This window comes from Bufo gargarizans, chromosome 3, assembly GCF_014858855.1.
Source record: "Bufo gargarizans isolate SCDJY-AF-19 chromosome 3, ASM1485885v1, whole genome shotgun sequence".
Taxonomy (NCBI): domain Eukaryota; kingdom Metazoa; phylum Chordata; class Amphibia; order Anura; family Bufonidae; genus Bufo; species Bufo gargarizans.
Genome location: NC_058082.1, coordinates 269,834,664 through 269,855,800, shown reverse-complemented (window position 1 = coordinate 269,855,800; position 21,137 = coordinate 269,834,664). Strand labels below are relative to the sequence as shown.

The window sequence follows — 21,137 nt, the reverse complement described above, 5'->3', positions numbered from 1 at the left end:
GTCTCAGAGTGGGAATGCACCTACATTGTGCATTTCAGACCACTCCATGATTCCTGAGTGGGAGAGCTTGCAAAATCGCAGGGTGTTCAAATACTTCTGTTCCTCACTGTATGGAAGAGTCCGGCGGGAGCACCAGCCAAGGTGTCGGTGCAGAGTCCAAAATGGGGCAACGGCAAGCCCCAATAGTATAAACAGAAAAAGTAGGACTGCACTCCAAGATACTGGTGAAAGCAAAAAAGTTTTATTCACCCATAATGTGGCAAATCTAGCAAGGTTTGCCACATTATGGGTGAATAAAACTTTTTTGCTTTCACCAGTATCTTGGAGTGCAGTCCTACTTTTTCTGTTTATATATTTATACAAGGTGTTGGTAGCATTCTTTAGAAATGTTGGCCCATATTGATAGGATAGCATCTTGCAGTTGATGGAGATTTGAGGGATGCACATCCAGGGCACGAAGCTCCCGTTCCACCACATCCCAAATATGCTCTATTGGTATTGAGATCTGGTGACTGTGGGGGCCATTTTAGTACAGTGAACTCATTGTCATGTTCAAGAAACCATTTTGAAATGATTCGAGCTTTGTGACATGGTACATTATCCTGCTGGAAGTAGCCATCAGAGGATGGGTACACGGTGGTCATGAAGGGATGGACATGGTCAGAAACAATGCTCAGGTAGCCTGTGGCATTTAACCGATGGCCAATTGGCACTAAGGCAGTGCTCCAGACAAAAAAAAATACCTAGTAGCCATTGGCTCCTGAACTGAAAAATTTAGGAGCCAAATCAAATTTTTAGTCGCCAAATCGAAACCGAATCAAAATTTTGGTATCGTGACAACGCTACACCGATCAGATCGGCGTAGGGTTGTTTTGATACCAAAATTTTGATTTGCTTTAATCACCATAAAAAAGTATTGCGATACTCAATACCACGCAAAAAAAAAAGCAAAAAAAGCCACGTGCATTTCGCATTTTTATAAAACATTCGGCCCATAATAGAACAGTCCTATCCTATTTTTTGGGGTGACAAGGTGACTAAAAAATGGCGAATGCTCACCGCATAGGAGATTTTTTAATTTAATAGTTTGGACAGCGCTATGTAATATGTTTATTGTTTACCGTATGTATTTTATATGTAAAATTGGGAAAGGGGGGATTTAAACGTAATATTTTAGGGTAATTTCACACTAGCGGTTTTCTTTTCTGGCACGGAGTTCCGTCCTAGGGGCTCTATACCAGAAAAGAACTGATCAGGCATATCCCCATGCATTCTGAACGGAGAGCAATCCGTTCAGGATGTCTTCAGTTCAGTCATTTTGACTGATCAGGCAAAAGATAAAACCGCAGCATGCTACGGTTTTATCTCCGGCGAAAAAAACAGAAGATTTGCCTGAATGCCGGATCCAGCATTTTTCCCAATAGGAATGTATTAGTGCCAGATCTGGCATTCAAAATACCGGAATGCATCCGCACTAAATCCGGACCCATTCACTTCTATGGGGCTGTGCACATGAGTAGTGATTTTCACACATCACTTGTGCGTTGCGTGAAAATCGCAGCATGCTCTATGTTATGCGTTTTCCACGCAACGCAGGCCCCATAGAAGTTAATGGGGCTGCGTGAAAATCGCAAGCAAGTGCGAATGTGGTGCGATTTTCACGCATGGTTGCTAGGATGAAAGTCTATTCACTGTATTATTTTCCCTTATAACATGGTTATAAGGGAAAATAATAGCATTCTTTAATACAGAATGCATAGTAGAAGGTCAATATAATAAACATTGGTGGCGCAGTGCGCCCCCCCCCCCCCCCAACACCCCAGTATGATAAACATTGGTGGCGCACTGTGCCCCCCCCCCCCCCAACATAATAAACATTGGTGGCGCAGTGGGCAGTGCCAATGAGGGTTAAAAAATATAATTAACTCCCCTCCTCCAATTGATCGTCTCCTGTTCTTTCTTCAGGACCTGTGGTGACATCACTGTGCTCATCGCATGATACATCACATGATCCATCACCATAGTAATGGACCATGTGATGAGCTCAGTGACGCCACCACAGGTCCTGAAAAAAGAACAGGAGACCGGCAGCTACGCGATCAACTGGAGGAGGTGAGTTTATTTTTTAAATTATTTTTTAACCCTCATTGGCACTTCCCACTGAGCCACCAATGTTTCTTATACTGGGGTGTTGGGGGGGGCGCACTGTGCCACCAATGTTTCTTATACAAATACAGGAGGCGGGTGCTGGAATCAAATATCCTGCACCTGATCTTTGGTACAGGGAGCTGCGATCAGCGGCAGTTAACCCCTCAGGTACCACACCTGAAGGGTTAACTGAACTGCAGCTGTCACAAAGGTCGGGTGCTGGCTATTTGATTCCAGCACCCGCCTCCTGTATTTGTATTACAGGTCAGTTTTCTTCATTGGTGGCGCAGTGGCCACAGCCCCTCCTCCCGTCTCTTCTTAGTGGCGGAGGCGGTGGCGGCAACAGCAGCACAGGGGGGAGGAAGAGACTCCTTCTCCACTGCGCTGCTGAGAAGAACATCGACGGTGGCGGGGCAGAGAACGATCATCTCCTGTGCCCCGCCGCTGTATTCAACGGCAGAGCTGCGGCGCCGGGTCTAGTCGCAAATGGCGACAAGACTAAAAAGTCTTGTCGCCATTTGTAAATTCTAAGTCGCATCTGGAGCCCTGCACTAAGGGGCCTAAAGTGTGCCCAGAAAACATCCCCCACACCATTACACCACCACCACCAGCCTGCACAGTGGTAACCAGGCATGATGGATACATGTTCTCATTCTGTTTACGCCAAATTCGGATTCTACTATTTGAATGTCTCAACAGAAATCGAGACTCATCAGACCAGGCCACATTTTTCCAGTCTTCAACAGTCCAATTTTGGTGAGCTCGTGCAAATTGTAGCCTTTTTTCCTATTTGTAGTGGAGATGAGTGGTACCCGGTGGGGTCTTCTGCTGTTGTAGCCCATCCGCCTCAAGGTTGTGCGTGTTGTGGCTTCACAAATGCTTTTCTGCATACCTCGGTTGTAACGAGTGGTTATTTCAGTCAACGCTGCTCTTCTATCAGCTTGAATCAGTCGGCCCATTCTCCTCTGACCTCTAGTATCAACAAGGCATTTTCGCCCACAAGACTGCCGCTTACTGGATGTTTTTCCCTTTTCACCCCATTCTTTGTAAACCCTAGAAATGGTTGTGCGTGAAAATCCCAGTAACTGAGCAGATTGTGAAATACTCAGACCAACCCGTCTGGCACCAACAACCATGCCATGCTCAGAATTGCTTAAATCACCTTTCTTTTCCATTCTGACATTCAGTTTGGAGTTCAGGAGATTGTCTTGACCAGGACCACAACCCTAAATGCATTGAAGCAACTGCCATGTGATTGGTTGACTCGGATGCGGACCCATTCACTTCAATGGTGCCGCAAAAGATGTGGACAGCACTCTGTGTGCTGTCCGCATCCGTTGCTCCGTTCCGTGGCCCCGCAAAAAATATATTGTGTCCTATTCTTGTCCGCACTTTGCAGACAAGAATAGGCCGTTATATTTAAGGCTGTCCGTGCCGTTCCGCAAATTGAGCGCTGCGGTTCCCTCAAACAGCTGATCGGCAGGAGTCCAAGAAGACAGTCTCCCTGAGGATAGGACTTTTAATATGAAAATACTGGCTAGCTCCTTCTGCTCTATAACATGCTTTCTATAGACAGGACTGCATTATACATCATGATCAGTTCTCTTCAATTACCAAAAAGAGCTTATTGCCCCACAGAAATGTGTGAATGTTTTACTAGTAGCATCTCCCTGCGGGTACCGTCAAGACTGGACCAGAATATGAAATAGGCTTATGTCTCTGAAGTTGTAACAAATAAGACTCTCTTTTTTTGTGTGTGAATGCTAGCTGAGCTTCAGAGTCTGATAGAAGCACTACCTATTCAGTGTCCCTGAACACCACAGGTGCATCTTGCTTTTCAGTAAGGCTACATGCACATAGAATGTGGACTCATTCAATTCAATGGGTCCAAAAAAAATGCGTGCAGCACACCGTGTACTGTCCGCATCAGTATGTCCGTTCCGTAGCTCGCAATTTTTTTTTTAATTTTTCCTATTCTTGTCCGTTTTAGGCATTGTTGCAATGGATCTGCAAAAGAAAACTGATTGCAAACGCAAAACACATAAGGTTGTGTGCACGTAGCCCTAGTGATTTTTCTTTCTTTTCTTTTTTTTTTTTTTAAGCTCCATAGAAGAAAACAAACCTAGTAGGAGGTAATGGAAGTGAGGTCACTGTATGCAGTCAGAAGGGAGAATCCACTGCTTGTGAGAGAAAAGCATCTAGCTGTGCATCTGAAAGAAATTTTAGGGAGACCCGAACACAACTAATCCTTCACATGATTGTACAAACCACAGCCATTATGCAAACTTTTCTGAAAACTGCACTTTAAACATTTTAAAGTACACTTTAAACATTAAAGGATGGACGTAGAAAGAAAGATTTATTAACAAATAACTTGTTCTTGTGCCCTATGAGCCGCTCTCTTATTCATGATGATAGCTTTTAATGTATTTATTTTTTTGCCTTTTATTTTGTCTGCTTTCCACTTTGCACATACTGCACTGCTGAGCTAGCATGGCAAAGGGAGAGACTTTTTTGCATGGAAGATGGATCAGGTGTCCCCATCTATTACCATCTTTGGATACAGTGCATTGCTGAGAACCTCTTTGTGACCATTACTAGCGCAATTATCAGTGCAAGGCTCACAAAGTTGCCACAACCCGTAGCAGATGGTAGAGTATACACAGGAAGAGAAACCAGCAGGTGACTGACCAGCTCAGCAGAGGTACCTGGAGTAAGGAGGGGAAGAGCTATATCACCCCAGGGATGCATTCCATGATGAACTATCCCACAAGATACAATGGCCTTAGGATACAATATTTTCAACGTACAGTGGCGTTTTTTGGTCTATTGTTTAGCTGAAATTGGACTTTACATTAAATACCTTGGAATCAGATCCAGCCAATGAACATGGCCGTTTCACTAGTAAAACCTTTTTAATGGTTGCAGCTCCGCTGAGGTACTACATATGTGTACCAGGATTAACTGCTCTGGATATTGTTTTTGTTTTTTGGTACGTGTATGTACTATTCAAGGCCCTGAAGAAGTTCCTGTCTTCACCATAGAAAGTGACTTAAATATTTTGGGATGACACTTTTGGGAACAAATTACTGGTTTTCCATAGTTATGGACTCTGGTTACAATGGTTTCAACTTACAATGGTCATCTCAGAACCAATTTATATTGTAGCCTGAGGGAACCATTGTAGTAGCCTATGGTGTAGGTTACCTGTGATCATCTTTTGATTGTAAGTAGGCATAATGGTTCATAAAACGAGAAGAAAAACTGACTTTTAGGTCCTTGGCTTGTGATTAGTGAGTTTTTATTGTGAGTGGAAATATTTTCTATATGGTAGCTTAGTCTACAATTCCGGTTAACATTTGGATGGCTGCCTTTTGGTTTTATTTGAAATGATCACATTTACAATTATTTCCATGGAAGACTTGGGTTAGTCCTTGTTGGTCTGCATAGTTAATTTATCATGAGGGCAACTATTTTTATTCCTTCCATCCGCATTACTCTAAAATCTCAAAATTGAAAGCTGCTCTTGCGTTCGTTTTACTAATGGATCAGTTTGCGAGCCCTCATTTAGCAGTTGTGTATGACAAGGCAGAAATACCCAGCAGCTGACATCTCAGACTCTGCCTTAGGCAATCTGCAGATCCCTGTTGATAGCAGCAATTTGAGGAAACTTGTCATTAAATGCCAGATGCTGTCCTGTCTCTGACAAACTTGCTACAGGTATAAAGTACAGCAGAACGCATAACTAAGCTAATACAGTGCGGTAAATTTAAATCTTTATATTGAATGAAGCTGAATATATTTGCCTATTTATGAAACTCATTAAGAGGGTTCCCAGCAGACTGGTCTTCTCCCACTTTAAAAATGTCAGAAAATGTAAAAATCTCAGCTGTAGCAGTGACGGAACATTGTATGATGCTTTATCTGATCTCTTTCTGAGTCTTGAGAGGCTCAACATCCATGCAGTGTTTATCTTGGATTGCATATAAGGCATTCACCTTATACAATCAATACCCCATAATGAGAAAGTGAAAACAGAATGTTCAAAATCTTTTGCTCATTTATTGAAAAGGAAAAACTTAAATCTTGTCCTGACATAAGTATTCAGATCCTTCACTTGGTACTTAGTTGAAGCACCTTTGGTAGCGATTACAGTCAAGTCATCTTTCGTATGATGCCACATGGTTTGCACATCTGTATGTGGGGATTTTCTGCCATTCTTCTAGGGATTCTTCTATGCAGATCCTCTCAAGTTCTATCAGGTTGGATGGGGACAATCCGTGGACAGACATTTTCAGGTCTCTCCAGAGATGTTCAATTGTGTGTTCAATTCTGGCTGGTCTAGTCAAGGACACTGAAAAGGTTGTCACTAAGTCACGCCTTAGTTCTCTTGGCTGTGAGATTGGAGTAATTTTTTTGTCGGAAGTTAAACCTTTGGCCCAGTCTGAGGTCCAGAGCACTCTGGATCAGGTTTTCATTAAAGGGGTTATCCGGGAATTAAGAAAATGTATAATACTTAAATATTACTTGATTATAAATATATATCACCAAATACCTTTCATTAGTTATAATGGCAAATTTTGTCCAGAGAGCAATCATTAGGAAAAATAAAATGGCCGCCATCCTACTAGTCCACACAAACCTGTCCTAATTACACAGGAGGACAAGTTAAAGATCTGCGCTATCTTCCTCTCTTTCTTGTCAGGGATTATGATCCTGAATGCAGTTTATTATGATGATCAGATGAATCTCTGTAGGAATGGAGTTCATTAGGAGACATTAAGTACAGAGAGGATAGTGGGGGTGTAGATAATGATCAGAAGCCCTAGTATGCAGTCTCCATTACCACAGCTGTCGGTCCTCCCTGTACTTCATGTCGCCACATGAACTCCATTCTTAGAGATTCAGCTGAAGATCTTATCAGCTGTATTCAGGGTTATAATCATTGACAAGTGGAGCAGAGAGGAGGAGTAGGCAGCTCTTTAGCTCAGTGTTGTGAAGTAACTTGTCCTCCTCTGTGACTAGGCCAGGTTCTGTATATGTTAATAGGACGGTGGCCATTTTATATCTCCTAATGATTGCTCCCCAGAAAAAATTAACCATTATAACTAATGAAAGGTATTTGGGAATATATTTATATTAAAGTAATATTTAAGTATTTTTATTTTCTTAATTCCCGGAGAACCCCTTTTAAGAATATCTGTGTACTTTGCTCCATTTAGCTTTCCTTTACGTCTGACCAGTCTCCCTGCCCAAGCTACTGAAAAACATCCCCACAGCATGATGCTGCGACCACTAAGCTTCACTGTAAGGCCTCCTGCACACGAACATTTTTTTTTTTTTTTTCAGTTCTGTTTTTTGCCTTCCGTATATGGAACCATTCATTTCAATGGATCCACACAAAAAAACAGAAGGTTCTCCGTATGCCTTCCGCTTCCGTATTTTTTGTTCCATTCAAAGATAGAACATGTCTTATTATTGTCCACATAACGGATAAGGATAGTACTGTTCTATTTGGGGCCAGATGTCCCGTTCCGCAAAAAACGGAATGCACACGGATGTTATCCGTAGTTTTTGCCAATCCGTTTTTTGTGAACAGCAAAATACAAAAAAAGCCATACGGTCGTTTGCAGGAGGCTTAAGGATAGTATTGGGAAGTGCCTGGTTTCCTCCAAACATGACACTTAAGGTCCCTTTACATGGGACGATACAGCAGCAGATTGTCGGGAAGGAAGTGTTCCTTCCTGACAATTGCCTGCTTGCTGGTGGAAGAGGCCACTGTATTTACATGCCGCAATCTCCGCCACAGTATGGGAGGGAGTGATTGCTAATGCCATCGCTCTGACTAGTCATTTGCCGGCAGCAGATGCTGTTTACACAGCACGATCTGTTGTGGGCAAGCGATAGGAGGATATGATTTAAATCTTTAAAGTAGTTGTGAAAGAGTGGCGGGTGGCCTAACCTTCTTGCATCATGTGACCATTTGTCATAGTGTAATGGAAGCCAGTCATTGTCGAAGCCAGTGATTGGCTGCGGCAGTGTCAAACCGGATAGTAGTGAGTAGCTGGCGCCTGTAAACAGGTATGGTATGTTTCCTTTACAGGTCTGGCCAAGTGGAGGGGGGAGCCAAAGTATTTTTTTCTGGGATTAAATATTGATGACCTATCAACAACATCTGATTGGTGGAGTGCCAGTATTCAGATCCCCACCAATCAGCTCTTTGACGAGGCCACAGTACTTTGACAAGCTATGCGGCCTCTTCATCATATACCAAACACAGCGCCATACATTGAATAGCCCTGTGCCTTGGTATTGCAGCTCAACTGAACTGCACAAAGGCTATGTGACTGATGGACGCGATGTCCAACAGCTGATTGCTGTGGGTGCTGGGAGTCGGATCCCCACCGATCAGTTATTTATCATCTATCCTGAAGATAGGTCATCAGTATTTAACTTCCGGAAAATCCCTTTAATATGGAACAGACCATGAGAACAAGGGGGCACAATTTGAAAATAGTTGCGAGAAAGATCAGCAGCTATGTCACAAAATATTTAACTGAACGAATAGTAGATACTTGGAACAAACTTCCAGCAGATGTGGTTGGAGAATCAACAGTAAGTGAATTTATGCCTGGGAAGAACATATCTGTCCTAATAGAAAAATGAAAAAGAAATACTGTAATGTAAGGGCAGACTAGATGAACCTCATGGTCTTTTTTTCTGCAATCATTCTTCTGTTTCTATTGTACTTGGGCCTAATGCACACAACCGTATGTATTTTTTTGGTCTGCAAACCATGGATACTGACTGTGCATCCCACACCTTCCATAGTCCCTGTTATAGAAATGCCTATACTTGTCCGCAAAATGGCTGAGAATAGGACGTGTTCTATAATTATTTTTTGCGGTCCCGCAGAAATCAAGGGGTCCGTGTCCAAAGGCCTAAACTAACTTTGTAACTTAGTGATCATTTATATTGTTGCAGTAGTATGGTACATGTTATTTGTTTCCCTGTACCCAAATGCATCATTTATTTATAAAAATAAATTTTATTTGTTTATAGCAACAACGGACGGTATACAGGCTGACCCTTGTAAAGGCATGGAATGTGGATGAGCTAAAAGCATATGCAGACCTTGTGAAACTAGGACATCCAGACTTCATAGAAGTTAAGGTAAGATACCACATCAATATACTTATTAAGGGTAGGTTCTCACACAGCAGATTTGTTGTAGAACATTTTTGACTGAAAATCTGTTCCCTACAGCTTTATTTCCGCCGCACCTGCATCCACTTCTGTATGCCCCATTCAAGTGAATAAGACTGTCGCAGAAATTTCTGCAACAAATCTGCCTTGCCTTATTATAATTTTCTATATGTTAAAGGGGTTATCTGGGAATTTTATGTTAAAAAAATTTGGTCAGACAACCCCTTTTAGTTATCTTTAGACATATCATAATGTTACTAATAGTAATATAGGCGAGAAGGTTCTCAAAGACCAGAAACCCAATTTGTTGTGCATGTAGAGTGTAATGGTTAAAGGAAAAACAAAAAAAATAACTCGCCTGTCACTAACGCTCCAGTTCCATCTCCAAGCTCCCTTCCTCTCTGCCTCTGGTACCCTGCCTATACACATGAAAAGGGGTTCCTGGTCTTGAAAAACTACTTTTAAGCAGTCGGTAATGCTTGACCACTGTTGCGAAATGATTAAGCCAGAATTTCGACCCAAACACATTATGATTAGAGATGAGCGAATTTCATATTTTGAATTTCATTCACACTTTGTTGGTTAAAGGTGAATTGCATTATGGATTCCGTTACCATGGACCATTGCGCAATTCTATGACGGAATGCATAACTGAATGCCTTTAGAGTCCTCCCATGCATAACGAAAACGGGATGGATCCGTTTTGCAGCCCATAGACTTCTATTATGACGGAATGCCTCTAAAGGCATTCCGTCATAGAATTGCGTTATGGTCTGTGGTAACGGAATCCATAACGCAATTCACCTTTAACCAACAAAAGAAGTGTGAACGAATTTCATAAGCGGAAGTTCGCTCATCTCTAATTATGATGACAAAAGGTAGCTTGTCCACATGTGCCATCTTTGCAATTCTGTACTCTTGTCATTTAAAAAAATAAAATAATAATGCACAGCAAAAATGCTACAAAAACACTGTGTATGAATTTCTCTTTAGGCCCTTTCACACGGGCGAGTATTCCGCGTGGGTGCAATGCGTGACGTGAATGCATTGCACCTGCGCTGAATCCTGACCCATTAATTTCAGTGGGGCTGTGCACATGAGCGTTATTTTTCACACCGCATTTGTGCGTTGCGTGAAAATCGCAGCAGGTTCTATATTCTGCGTTTTTCACGCAACGCAGGCCACATAGAAATGAATGGGGCCGCATGAAAATCGCATAGCATCCACAAGCAAGTGCGGATGCGGTGCGATTTTCACACTTGGTTGCTAAGAGATGTTAGTAAATAGCAATGAGCAACCCTGGAACCCATTAAAGTCAATTCACTGTATTTTCGCTTCTAACATGGTTATAAAGGAAAATAATAGCATTCTTAATACAGAATGCTTATTAAAATGTCCAATGAGGGGTTAAAAAATAAAAATTAAACTCCTCATCCACTTGATTGCGCAGCCGGTATCATCTTTTTTCTTCCTGCAGGACCTGCAAAGGACCTGCGCTGACGTCATCACGTGGTGAGCGCGATGATGTCATCAAAGGTCCTTTTGCAGGTCCTGCAGGAAGAAAAAAGATGATACCAGCTGCGCGATCAAGTGGATGAGGCAAGTTTTTTGTTTGTTTTGTTTTTTAACCCCTCATTGGACATTTTAGTAAGCATTCTGTATTAAGAATGCTTTTGTTTTCCCTTATAACCATGTTACAAGGGAAAATAATAACCTCTACACAACACCTAACCGAAACCCGAACTTCAGTGAAGTCCGGGTTTGGCTACCACATTCAGTTTTTTATCATGCGCGTGCAAAACGGATTGCAATCGCAGACAAGACTGACGGAAATTGTGTGCCTACTCTCGCGGGTTTGCCGCACTGTACCTGCAACGCATCCGGACAAAAACCGTGATGCCCGTGTGCAAGGGGCCTTAGGCTCCAATCTGTTTTCTCCAGCAATTGATCCTTCAACAGCTTCATCTTTCAGGGCTCCGTGGATCAGAAGGACTCTAGAGTCCACAGAGGAATCATGAAGAACTGGCTTCTTTAGGCCTCATGCACTCGACTGTATTTTGCAGGTCGGATTCAGACCCATCAATTTTACCATGTGGTATCCACATCCATATGTCCATTCTGCCAACCTGTGAAAAAGATATGATTATGTCCTATTCTTGTCCGTTGTGCCGACAGGAATAGGCATTTTTAACATGGGGCAGAATATGTGTAATGGGAAATGCGAAATGCACATTGCCGGTATCTGTGTTTTGAGGATTTGCAGTTTGTGGACTGCAAAACAGATATGGTTGTGTACATGAGACCTTAGTGTAAGCTAGAGAGATCAACACAAGGTGAAGAGTGACGACACACGAGAGGAGGAGTATTTTCAGGAAAGCCTAAGCTCTAATTTTGATTTTATTTTAAAAAAAAATTATGAGGAGCTTTTGTGGAAAGGTAGAAGTCAGAATTGTTTGTTCAAACTTCTTTTTTATAAAACGGAATAATACCTTTTGAATGTGTCTGCATTTATTCTACACATGTCCATAAACTTCATAGATTCAGTAATCTTTCCTGCAAGACAGGAAATAGTGACACTCACACTAGCAGGCTAGACTACTGATTTTATCCATGCCATATCCATTAGAAATCCGGACAGGGTCCCAAATAAAACATTGATTGCTTGATACTTTTTATTTTCAGACAGTCTGCTTTGTAGCAAGATAACCTATTGTAGATGAGCAAGGTCAATCCGATGTGTCCTACTCAAATTAGCATAGCAGGCTATGGATATATATTTGGGTGAACTCCAGCACTTGATCCCTGGTGGAATTCTTTTATGTTGTGTGCTGGTTCATGCTGATCAACAAGTATACCTGTGTGTGTGTGTGTGTGTGTGTGTGTGTGTGTGTGTGTGTGTGTGTGTGTATATATATTTCCCCAGTCTCCATGACAGCACAGACTGAGGTTGCCTTCCTCTGATAGGACAGGAAAAAGCACACAGAGGTTAAAAACCCCACCCCCACCCCTCATCGCCAGTGTTTTTCCTGTCCTGTCAAGGAAGGAATGCCAGAGAGGTGCTGGGAGCTCTTCTGGGTTCCCTAGTCCTGTTTTTTCGGTTTTTACCTTTTTTCTTCTCTCCCTGCTACGGTGGGGTGTCATCCGTTAGACCGGACGACTGTTACTTTTGTTCATGCGATGTGAAAGGGTTTAACTCCAAATGGAAGCATTCCATTTCATACCCCAATCTTCACTCAGCAATTCGTCCCATCCCCAATGGCACAGATATACTAGTACCCAAGCCCCCTGCTACCTTGGAAGAGATGCCTAGCTCCGATGAAGGTGTAGTCATACTGAACCAGATAACGAATCAAGTTCTGACTTTGAAGATGATACAAGACCAAAATAGTTTTCTCAGGAGGAGATTAATGATTTGGTAAGAGACTTTAATCAGCCCAAAGATGCCGCTGAGTTACTCGGATCAAGGTTGAAAAGCAGGAATTTATTGTTGCCAGGAGGTGTCTTTTTATAGATTCTTCAAATAGAAGTCTCAAAGCAGTTTTACTCCACAACGGTGGTTTTTACACTTCTATACCTGTAGGTCATTCCGTACACTTGAAGGAAACCTACGAGAACTTGGAATTGGTTTTTCGTAAACTTAAATATGAAGACTATGATTGGCAAGTGTGTGGGGACTTGAAGGTCTTGTGAATGCTGCTCAGGCAACAAGCTGGGTATACCAAAAACCCTTGTTTTCTGTGTCTATGGGACAAAATCGCTGGACCAAGAAGAGTCGGCAGCCGAGGGTGCTAACAGTCAGTGAAAAAAAATTCCTCTGAGAAACTTTAGTATCTTCCCATAAAGTTCTTCTACCAACTCTCCACATAAAATTGGGATTGATGAAGCAATTCGTAAAATCGCTTCCAAGAGATGGAGAATGCTTCAAATACTTGGTCATCAAGTTTCCAGGCCTGTCGGAGGCAAAGTTGAAGGAAGGTGTGTTCGTCGGTCCAGACATTAGAAGGCTTATAGTTGATTAAGAGTTTGTCAATACTATGAAGGATCCTCAAAAAGAAGGGTGGATTGCATTTAAAGAAGTCGTACAGAAATGTTTAGGCAATAACAAAGATCCTCACTACAAAAAGATCGTCGGACGAATGCTGAAAGCATTTCAAGCTTTAGGTTGCCTGATAAATTTGAAAGTGCATTTCCTCCAGTCCCACCTTGACTACTTTCCTGAATATTTGGGAGCTGTGAATGAGGAACAAGGTGAACGATTCCACCAAGACATTAAATAGATGGAAAAGAGATACCAGGGAAAATGGAGCATTACAATGATGGCAGACTACTGTTGGATGTTTCAGAGACACATTCCAGATGCTACTCACAAGCGTAAATGCACCGAGAGGAGCCTCACAGGGAAGACGAATCAATTAGTGTGTGTAGGTGAGCTCATTTCAGTTCAAAAAAGAATTTTCATGCAAAAAATTGTAATGAAACTTTAATTTTATAAGTCTATTTCCATTTATTTTAAGGTATTGCCTTATTTAACATAGTTACCTAAATTGTCACGAAACGTGATGTCCTATGACAAAATGGAGGTCATTTTTGGATTCATCGCACCAAAAAACCAAAAGATTACGTGGAATAACCAAAACGGCTCTTGATAAAATTTTTAACATTCAAGCATCTGTTGTATCCACACTGATAATTATCAGGGTGGATACAACAGATGCTTGAATGTCAAAAGACCTTTGTCCAAAGCCTATGGTTACAAGTTCCTGTGATGGCAAGCAGTAATAACAGCAATATTAAGCAAATTTAATTTAGGAAAAGATACATTGCAAATCTAGTGACTAGCTTGTAGAGCAGGGGTTACAACCTGCGGCATGGGTGCCACATGGTACCCTCAGTGCCATTCTTTGCAGCCCCCAACCATCTAACACACAAAAATGTATATTGTGCATGTAGTTTCAATGCACAAAAGAAGAGAAGTGACAAACTCCAGCAGCAGGGATAAGAAAGTACTAATGGTGTATCCATTTCTGGGTCCCTATATATCATGAGAAAGGAGTATTTTGACCCCTATTTGATGCTCCAGAAACTATATGGATTAGAGAGGTGGTCATCTGTGCATGCAGTTCTCTCCATTGTAGTTTATGGTAGTTGTGAAATTCTAGGCGCTTACCGCAACACCCATAGTATTCAGTTTAGTGAAATACATGCATGCAAGGTCTCCTCCCTCTGAAGGTCAAATTTCCTAAATAGGTGCGAGTCCTGGAAGTGGAACCTGCACTTTTGATATGCCATAAATGTGGTAATACCCCATTAAGGCTAGTTTCACATATGGGTTAGTTACCTGGCAGGCTGTTCCTGCAGAGGCGAAGTTCATAGTAGCGGCATAGCTGAATACTGCTGTTCACAACCAGAGGCCTTTGACTCTAATGGGACCCAGGGGGGATTTGGCCAGTTTCCAGGGATTCTGGGATTCATATGGACAAGAACTGCTTTCCCTTTTTTTTTTTTTTTTTTTTAAGTTGTTCATTATGATTGTGGCCCTCGCACCAGAAAATGTGTACCTCTATTGTAGAGCAATGCTCTTGCTGACAAAGAAAAATCGTATCATTGCAAACATTTTGTCCAACATTTGATGTTCTAATAATTTTTGCCTTATTTTGTCAATATTCTGCAATCATTGCAAGTTTTATATGGAGAGCAGAACCAGCGGAGTAATTATTATTGTTTGCTTTAAACTGAAATAGCGCATGTTTAGTGACGAGGGTAATTAATTAGCTGCCTTGTCTTCTCAGTTCATGGAGTTTTCAGAATATTGCACATCAGCAAGTTTATTGAACTTCTATTAAAAGTATAGATCTCTGAGAAGTTCAGTCAGTAAAATTCATGTGTATTAGGCCCCATGCACACGGCCGTGTTTCACAGCCGTGTGCAGGCCGTGGAACCGCGGCCTGGATCCCTCCTGAGAGCAGGAGCGCACGGCGTCACTGGTTGCTATGACGCCGTGCGCTCCCTGCTGCCGGCACAGTACAGTAATACACTGGTATAGATCATACCAGTGTATCACTGTATTGCGGCGGCAGCAGGGAGCGCACGGCGTCATAGCAACCAGTGACGCCGTGCGCTCCTGCTCTCAGGAGGGATCCAGGCCGCGGTTCCACGGCCCGCACACGGCTGTGAAACACGGCCGTGTGCATGGGGCCTTACATGAAATGGTTTTGTCATCAAAGATATTGCTAGCATATAACACCAATATCCGAACGCCAGAGAACGGACTACTGTGACCCCTGACGATCACTAGAGCAAAGTCATGGCAGCACTAGGAAAGGGCCATGCCATTTTGTCTGCGGTCAGCTCTTCCATTTTTCTGGGAGACCTCAGACACAACCACTGACTACAGTAATTATTATCTAGTAAGCAAAATCAAACAAACGGTGTTAGACGGGTAGTCATCTGTTTCACTAGCCTAAAAATCTCCTACGTTTTTGCTTCTGTTTTGCAGGGAGCTTTGACACCAGCACACTGGAACCACATATTGTTTAAGATGGCATATTTCTTTCCATATATGAGCCAATAAAGGGGTGCTCTTCTATGAGAGTTCACCTTACTGTGGATTTTTCTATTTGAAATTAGAAATTTTAATACAACGCAGCTCTTCAGGTAGAGGAAAGTGCCCTCATGATCTATTTGCTCATTAATCTGAACCAAGTTCTTTTCTGGTGTAAGGTTCTCATCTGGACAATTCCATTGAAATACAAGAGCCACTATAAGCTCGCTCACTAAATTTCTTATCTCACGGTTTCATGTAACTATTTTCATTACATGTTTTGTGATATCTGCTTCTTCAATCAGTGCAGTAAATTTCAGACGACTCCTGCGTTCTTTATACTTGATTAGTTGCAATTGTGTTTTTTATGTTTTATGTAATTATGTGAGTGAAGAGGTTTTGTATGACTTGTATAATTAACCTGTAAAGCACTAAAATTGACTGATGGAACTTATTCCTGGTTGAGTTCTTGTATTCATTTCTACTATGTTATTATAGGGTGTGACCTACTGTGGAGAGAGTTCCGCTAGCAATTTAACTATGGCAAACGTGCCTTGGCATGAAGAGGTTGTTCATTTTGTCCAAGAGTTGGCAGATATGCTTCCAGATTACGAAATAGCATGTGAACACGAGCATTCAAATTGTATGCTGATTGCTCATAAAAAGGTAGGTACTTTCTAGATTTCCTAAAAACATTTTCAGCCTTATTTAAACCTTTATTTATTTACTGTTCTCCAGAAATCTTTTGTGTGATCATAGAGACCCCAAACCTAAAAGGGGTATGGAGCTCAGGCTAGTTTCACACCTGCATCTGCCTCTCCGGCAGGGGGTTCTGGCATTGAACAAATAGCTGGATTGACTATAATGGGATCTGGCAGAGATCAGTCTTCTCCCTGACCAATACCATATGTCAGAAATCGGCCAGGCAAATGCCGATTCCCACCGTTCTCTTAACGGAAGAGCCAGACACAGGTGTGAAAATAACCTTAGTCTTCATTGGCCGGACAAAACATGATTGCCATGGAGAATCATTCTTCAAGCATGCTGGCACGTACTGTATGCCTGGAGCCATACTGTCACTGACAACATCTGAAATCTTTCTGGCAGAGGTAGTCGCAGACTGCTCCTGCTAGGTAGAGAGAGCACAAATTCGCAGTCGGATAAAAACTTTTGTGGCCTCCTTTGGTACAGATCTTGAGATCTTGGCAGAGATCTAAGCAAAGCGATACATGCAACAGTTACTACTGCATGTACTACCACTCCATTCAATGTCTATGAAACTGCTGTGCTCACCTCCATTAGCCCCATGCATATTGCTTGCTGCATGAGTGACTGCAGCTTAACTTAAACACTTCAGGATGGTGATTGGGACTAGTTCTAGTAATGTGGGAACCAGCGGTCAAGACCCCCCAGTGATCACCTATCCTATGGGTAGTATGTGTTTTTGGGGGGCTGACCCCTTTAAGCTGGGCTGTGACTAGTAGAGGGAAATAGGTAGGACTTGTTGCTGATTGTACTGGAGAAAGTAAGAGGGCAAGCTCCTAGACCTAACTAACAATTCGGCCCACCCTGTAGGCAGTATGAATAGGCATTTTTCACAGATTGCTCTCTGGTTATTTTCTTCCCTGTAAAGTATTAGTGATGATGATTCAACTAGAGCAGTGCAAGGTACAGAAGGAAATAAGTTGTAAAGCATTTATTTCAGGTTTCCACATGCACAATAAATCCTAAAATCATTGGGGACCTGTTAGACCAATATATATTGGTTTCCTGAAGTTCTGATTAAGCCTTTTATATTTCTTTTTTTATGCTGGGTTTCAATTTAAACATTACTGGTGGATATTTATCATAACTAGTGTGATAGAGAAGTTGGGTTTCCCATAGCAGCCAATTATATTCCAAAGGCCTTCTGAAATATGAGAACTGGAAGCTTCCCGGATACTGAGGACCCCTCTAATGTTAAATCTAAACTAAATCTTTCTGTTCATTTCCCATTACACTATTTCTGCTCTGTAATACATTGTACTGAAACCTGGCATTGATAACAGTGCACCCAATGTGACAATATAAAATGTGGTGAACTGATTTTTTGCATTCACTATTTTTTGACGATATGACCTAGACTACATAATAGCATAGATAATAGATGACATTCACAATATGTAGAATTACATTGTTAAAGGATAACTGTCATATTTTTTTTGGAGTATTGGATTGTGGTGATTAATATCTCCTTGGTGGCCCTATTTAAACTTTTCACTGTGTATTCAATTACCCCCTAATTCCACAGTTTTGTTCCCTGTACTGCCTACTTTTACCTCTGCTTAAAATAAGGTTGCTAGGCATGGTCCGTCCATCTGTTAATAGACTGAGCACGCAGCGTGCAAGGTCACATTACTGACAGCCAGGGACTGTAAGTAAATGATTAAAGCCAGGTCCTCCGCAGCATCTGATAACAGTGCCTGGGCTGTGTGCACTTCTCCCTGTCCCTGCGCTTGGCAGACGCCCCCTCACTCAGCAGAGCTGGAGAAGGCAGAGTTGAATCAGCGCAGACCAGGGAAGGGAGATCTGCCATCTGCTCAGTGTATAAATGAAAGCAACATGTGGTAAGAGGACCCCTTTGTGCTGCAGGAGATTAACCCTTTAGGGGGGAGGGCTCTGGTTACTGACACTTTTGGGGGGCGATTGTTACTGGCTAGTGAGGGCAGGCGGGATTAGCCTCAGGGTGAGGGCAGTGGCGGCCATCTTAACTGAATAGTGAAATTGCAGTTTTATACAGACTGGTTGCTAAGGGCTGAATCTTATTAAATATGGGGTAAGTCAGTCTAATAGTAACTGATTCTGGAATATCATGTTATTAGTAACTAAATACAGTACAGACCAAAAGTTTGGACACACCTTTTCATTCAAAGAGTTTTCTTTATTTTCATGACTATGAAAATGGTAGATTCACACCGAAGGCATCAAAACTATGAATTAACACATGGAATTATATACATAACAAAAAAGTGTGAAACAACTGAAAATGTCATATTCTAGGTTCTTCAAAGTAGCCACCTTTTGCTTTGATTACTGCTTTCCACACTCTTGGCATTCTCCTGATGAGCTTCAAGAGGTAGTCACCTGAAATGGTCTTCCAACAGTCTTGAAGGAGTTCTCAGAGATGCTTAGCACTTGTTGACCCTTTTGCCTTCACTCTGCGGTCCAGCTCACCCCGAACCATCTCGATTGGGTTCAGGTCCGGTAACTGTGGAGGCCAGGTCATCTGGCGCAGCACCCAATCACTCTCCTCCATGGTCAAATAGCCCTTACACACCCTGGAGGTGTGTTTGTGGTTATTGTCCTGTTGAAAAATAAATGATGGTCCAACTAAACGCAAACTGGATGGAATAGCATGCCGCTGCAGGATGCTGTGGTACCCATGCTGGTTCAGTATGCCTTCAATTTTGAATAAATCCCCAACAGTGTCACCAGCAAAGCACCCCCGCACCATCACACCTCCTCCTCCATGCTTCACGGTGGGAACCAGGCATGTAGAGTCCATCCGTTAACCTTTTCTGCGTCGCACAAAGACACGGTGGTTGGAACCAAAGATCTCAAATTTGGACTCATCAGACCAAAGCACAGATTTCCACTGGTCTAATGTCCATTCCTTGTGTTCTTTAGCCCAAACAAGTCTCTTCTGCTTGTTGCCTGTCCTTAGCAGTGGTTTCCTAGCAGATATTCTACCATGAAGGCCTGATTCACACAGTCTCCTCTTAACAGTTGTTCTACAGATGTGTATGCTGCTAGAACTCTGTGTGGCATTGACCTGGTCTCTAATCTGAGCTGCTGTTAACCTGCGATTTCTGAGGCTGGTGACTCGAATGAACTTATCCTGAGCAGCAGAGGTGACTCTTGGTCTTCCTTTCCTGGGGTGGTCCGCATGTGAGCCAGTTTCATTGTAGTGCTTGATGGTTTTTGTGACTGCACTTGTGGACACTTTCAAAGTTTTCCCAATTTTTCGGACTGACTGACCTTCATTTCTTAAAGTAATGATGGCCACTCGTTTTTCTTTACTTAGCTGTTTTTTTTCTTTCCATAATACAAATTCTAACAGTCTATTCAGTAGGACTATCAGCTGTGTATCCACCTGACTTCTCCACAACGCAACTGGTGGTCCCAACCCCATTTATAAGGCAAGAAATCCCACTTATTAAACCTGACAGGGCACACCTGTGAAGTGAAAACCATTTCAGGTGACTACTTCTTGAAGCTCATCAAGAGAATGCCAAGAGTATGCAAAGCAGTAATCAAAGCAAAAGGTGGCTACTTTGAAGAACCTAGAATGACATATTTTCAGTTGTTTAACACTTTTTTGTTATGTATATAATTCCACATGTGTTAATTCATAGTTTTGATGCCTTCAGTGTGAATCTACAATTTTCATAGTCATGAAAATAAAACTCTTTGAATGAGAAGGTGTGTCCAAACTTTTGGTCTGTACTGTATATGAAAATTGAAATTAGGGTCCAAGTGTGACAGTTATCCTTTAAGCTACTCTATCTTGTAGCTGCATTATTTGTGATAACTTCATATTGCTGGTGCTGGTCTTCCCTGATTTTCTTTTTCATTTGATTTTTGTTGTCTGGTTGCAAAAAACAAAATGCCAAACTATGTTCCGTAGCTTCCTTGCAGTCCTTTTCTAGTTCAGGGCCACTATAAATGTATTTGTATTGGCTATTGGTGTGCAGCAACGTAATATTGATTTGGAGTAAATGGGACAAGCGCTGTCGCTGCAAGGGACAGAGTGTGTAGGTAAATTTTGAAGAGGAACCAGTGTTCACATGAATGCCGTGACACCTTCAAATAGTTGGTTGGCGGGGGTTTCGGTAGTAACACCCCTCGCCGATCTGATATTAATCACCTAAGGTATAGATCATTGTAAGAAATGGACAACGATTCTCATAACTTTTATTATCTGTGTATGTTTTATACCTGTCGTGTGATCCCATATATGTTAATGACATTCTGTGATTGTACGTGCCGTCCCGTCTGGGCCTGCAGGTGGAATACGCACTTCCCTTGGAGGAAATCAGTTTATCACCTGAATGTTAAAAAAACTGGCCTTTTGCAAGTGGTAATGGAAATTTAGACACTCAGACAGCATGGAGCCTCACCCAGCAGGGGGTCCAGAATCTTTTCAAATTCAGTGCCAGAGGATGAAGAATATCTCATAAGCAATAACTCATCTCTGGTACAA

The 21,137-nt window shown here is 42.1% G+C and overlaps 1 protein-coding gene across 1 annotated transcript in view; it reads left to right on the top strand.

Moving 5' to 3' along the window:
- Positions 1–21,137, top strand: part of LOC122932614 (S-adenosyl-L-methionine-dependent tRNA 4-demethylwyosine synthase TYW1-like) — a 182,935-nt gene that overhangs the window by 149,933 nt on the left and 11,865 nt on the right. Inside the window, exons 14-15 of the mRNA XM_044287122.1 lie at positions 9,211–9,321; positions 16,394–16,561. Of these exons, the coding sequence (XP_044143057.1) occupies positions 9,211–9,321; positions 16,394–16,561 (279 nt within the window). The remainder of the gene's footprint in view (positions 1–9,210; positions 9,322–16,393; positions 16,562–21,137) is intronic.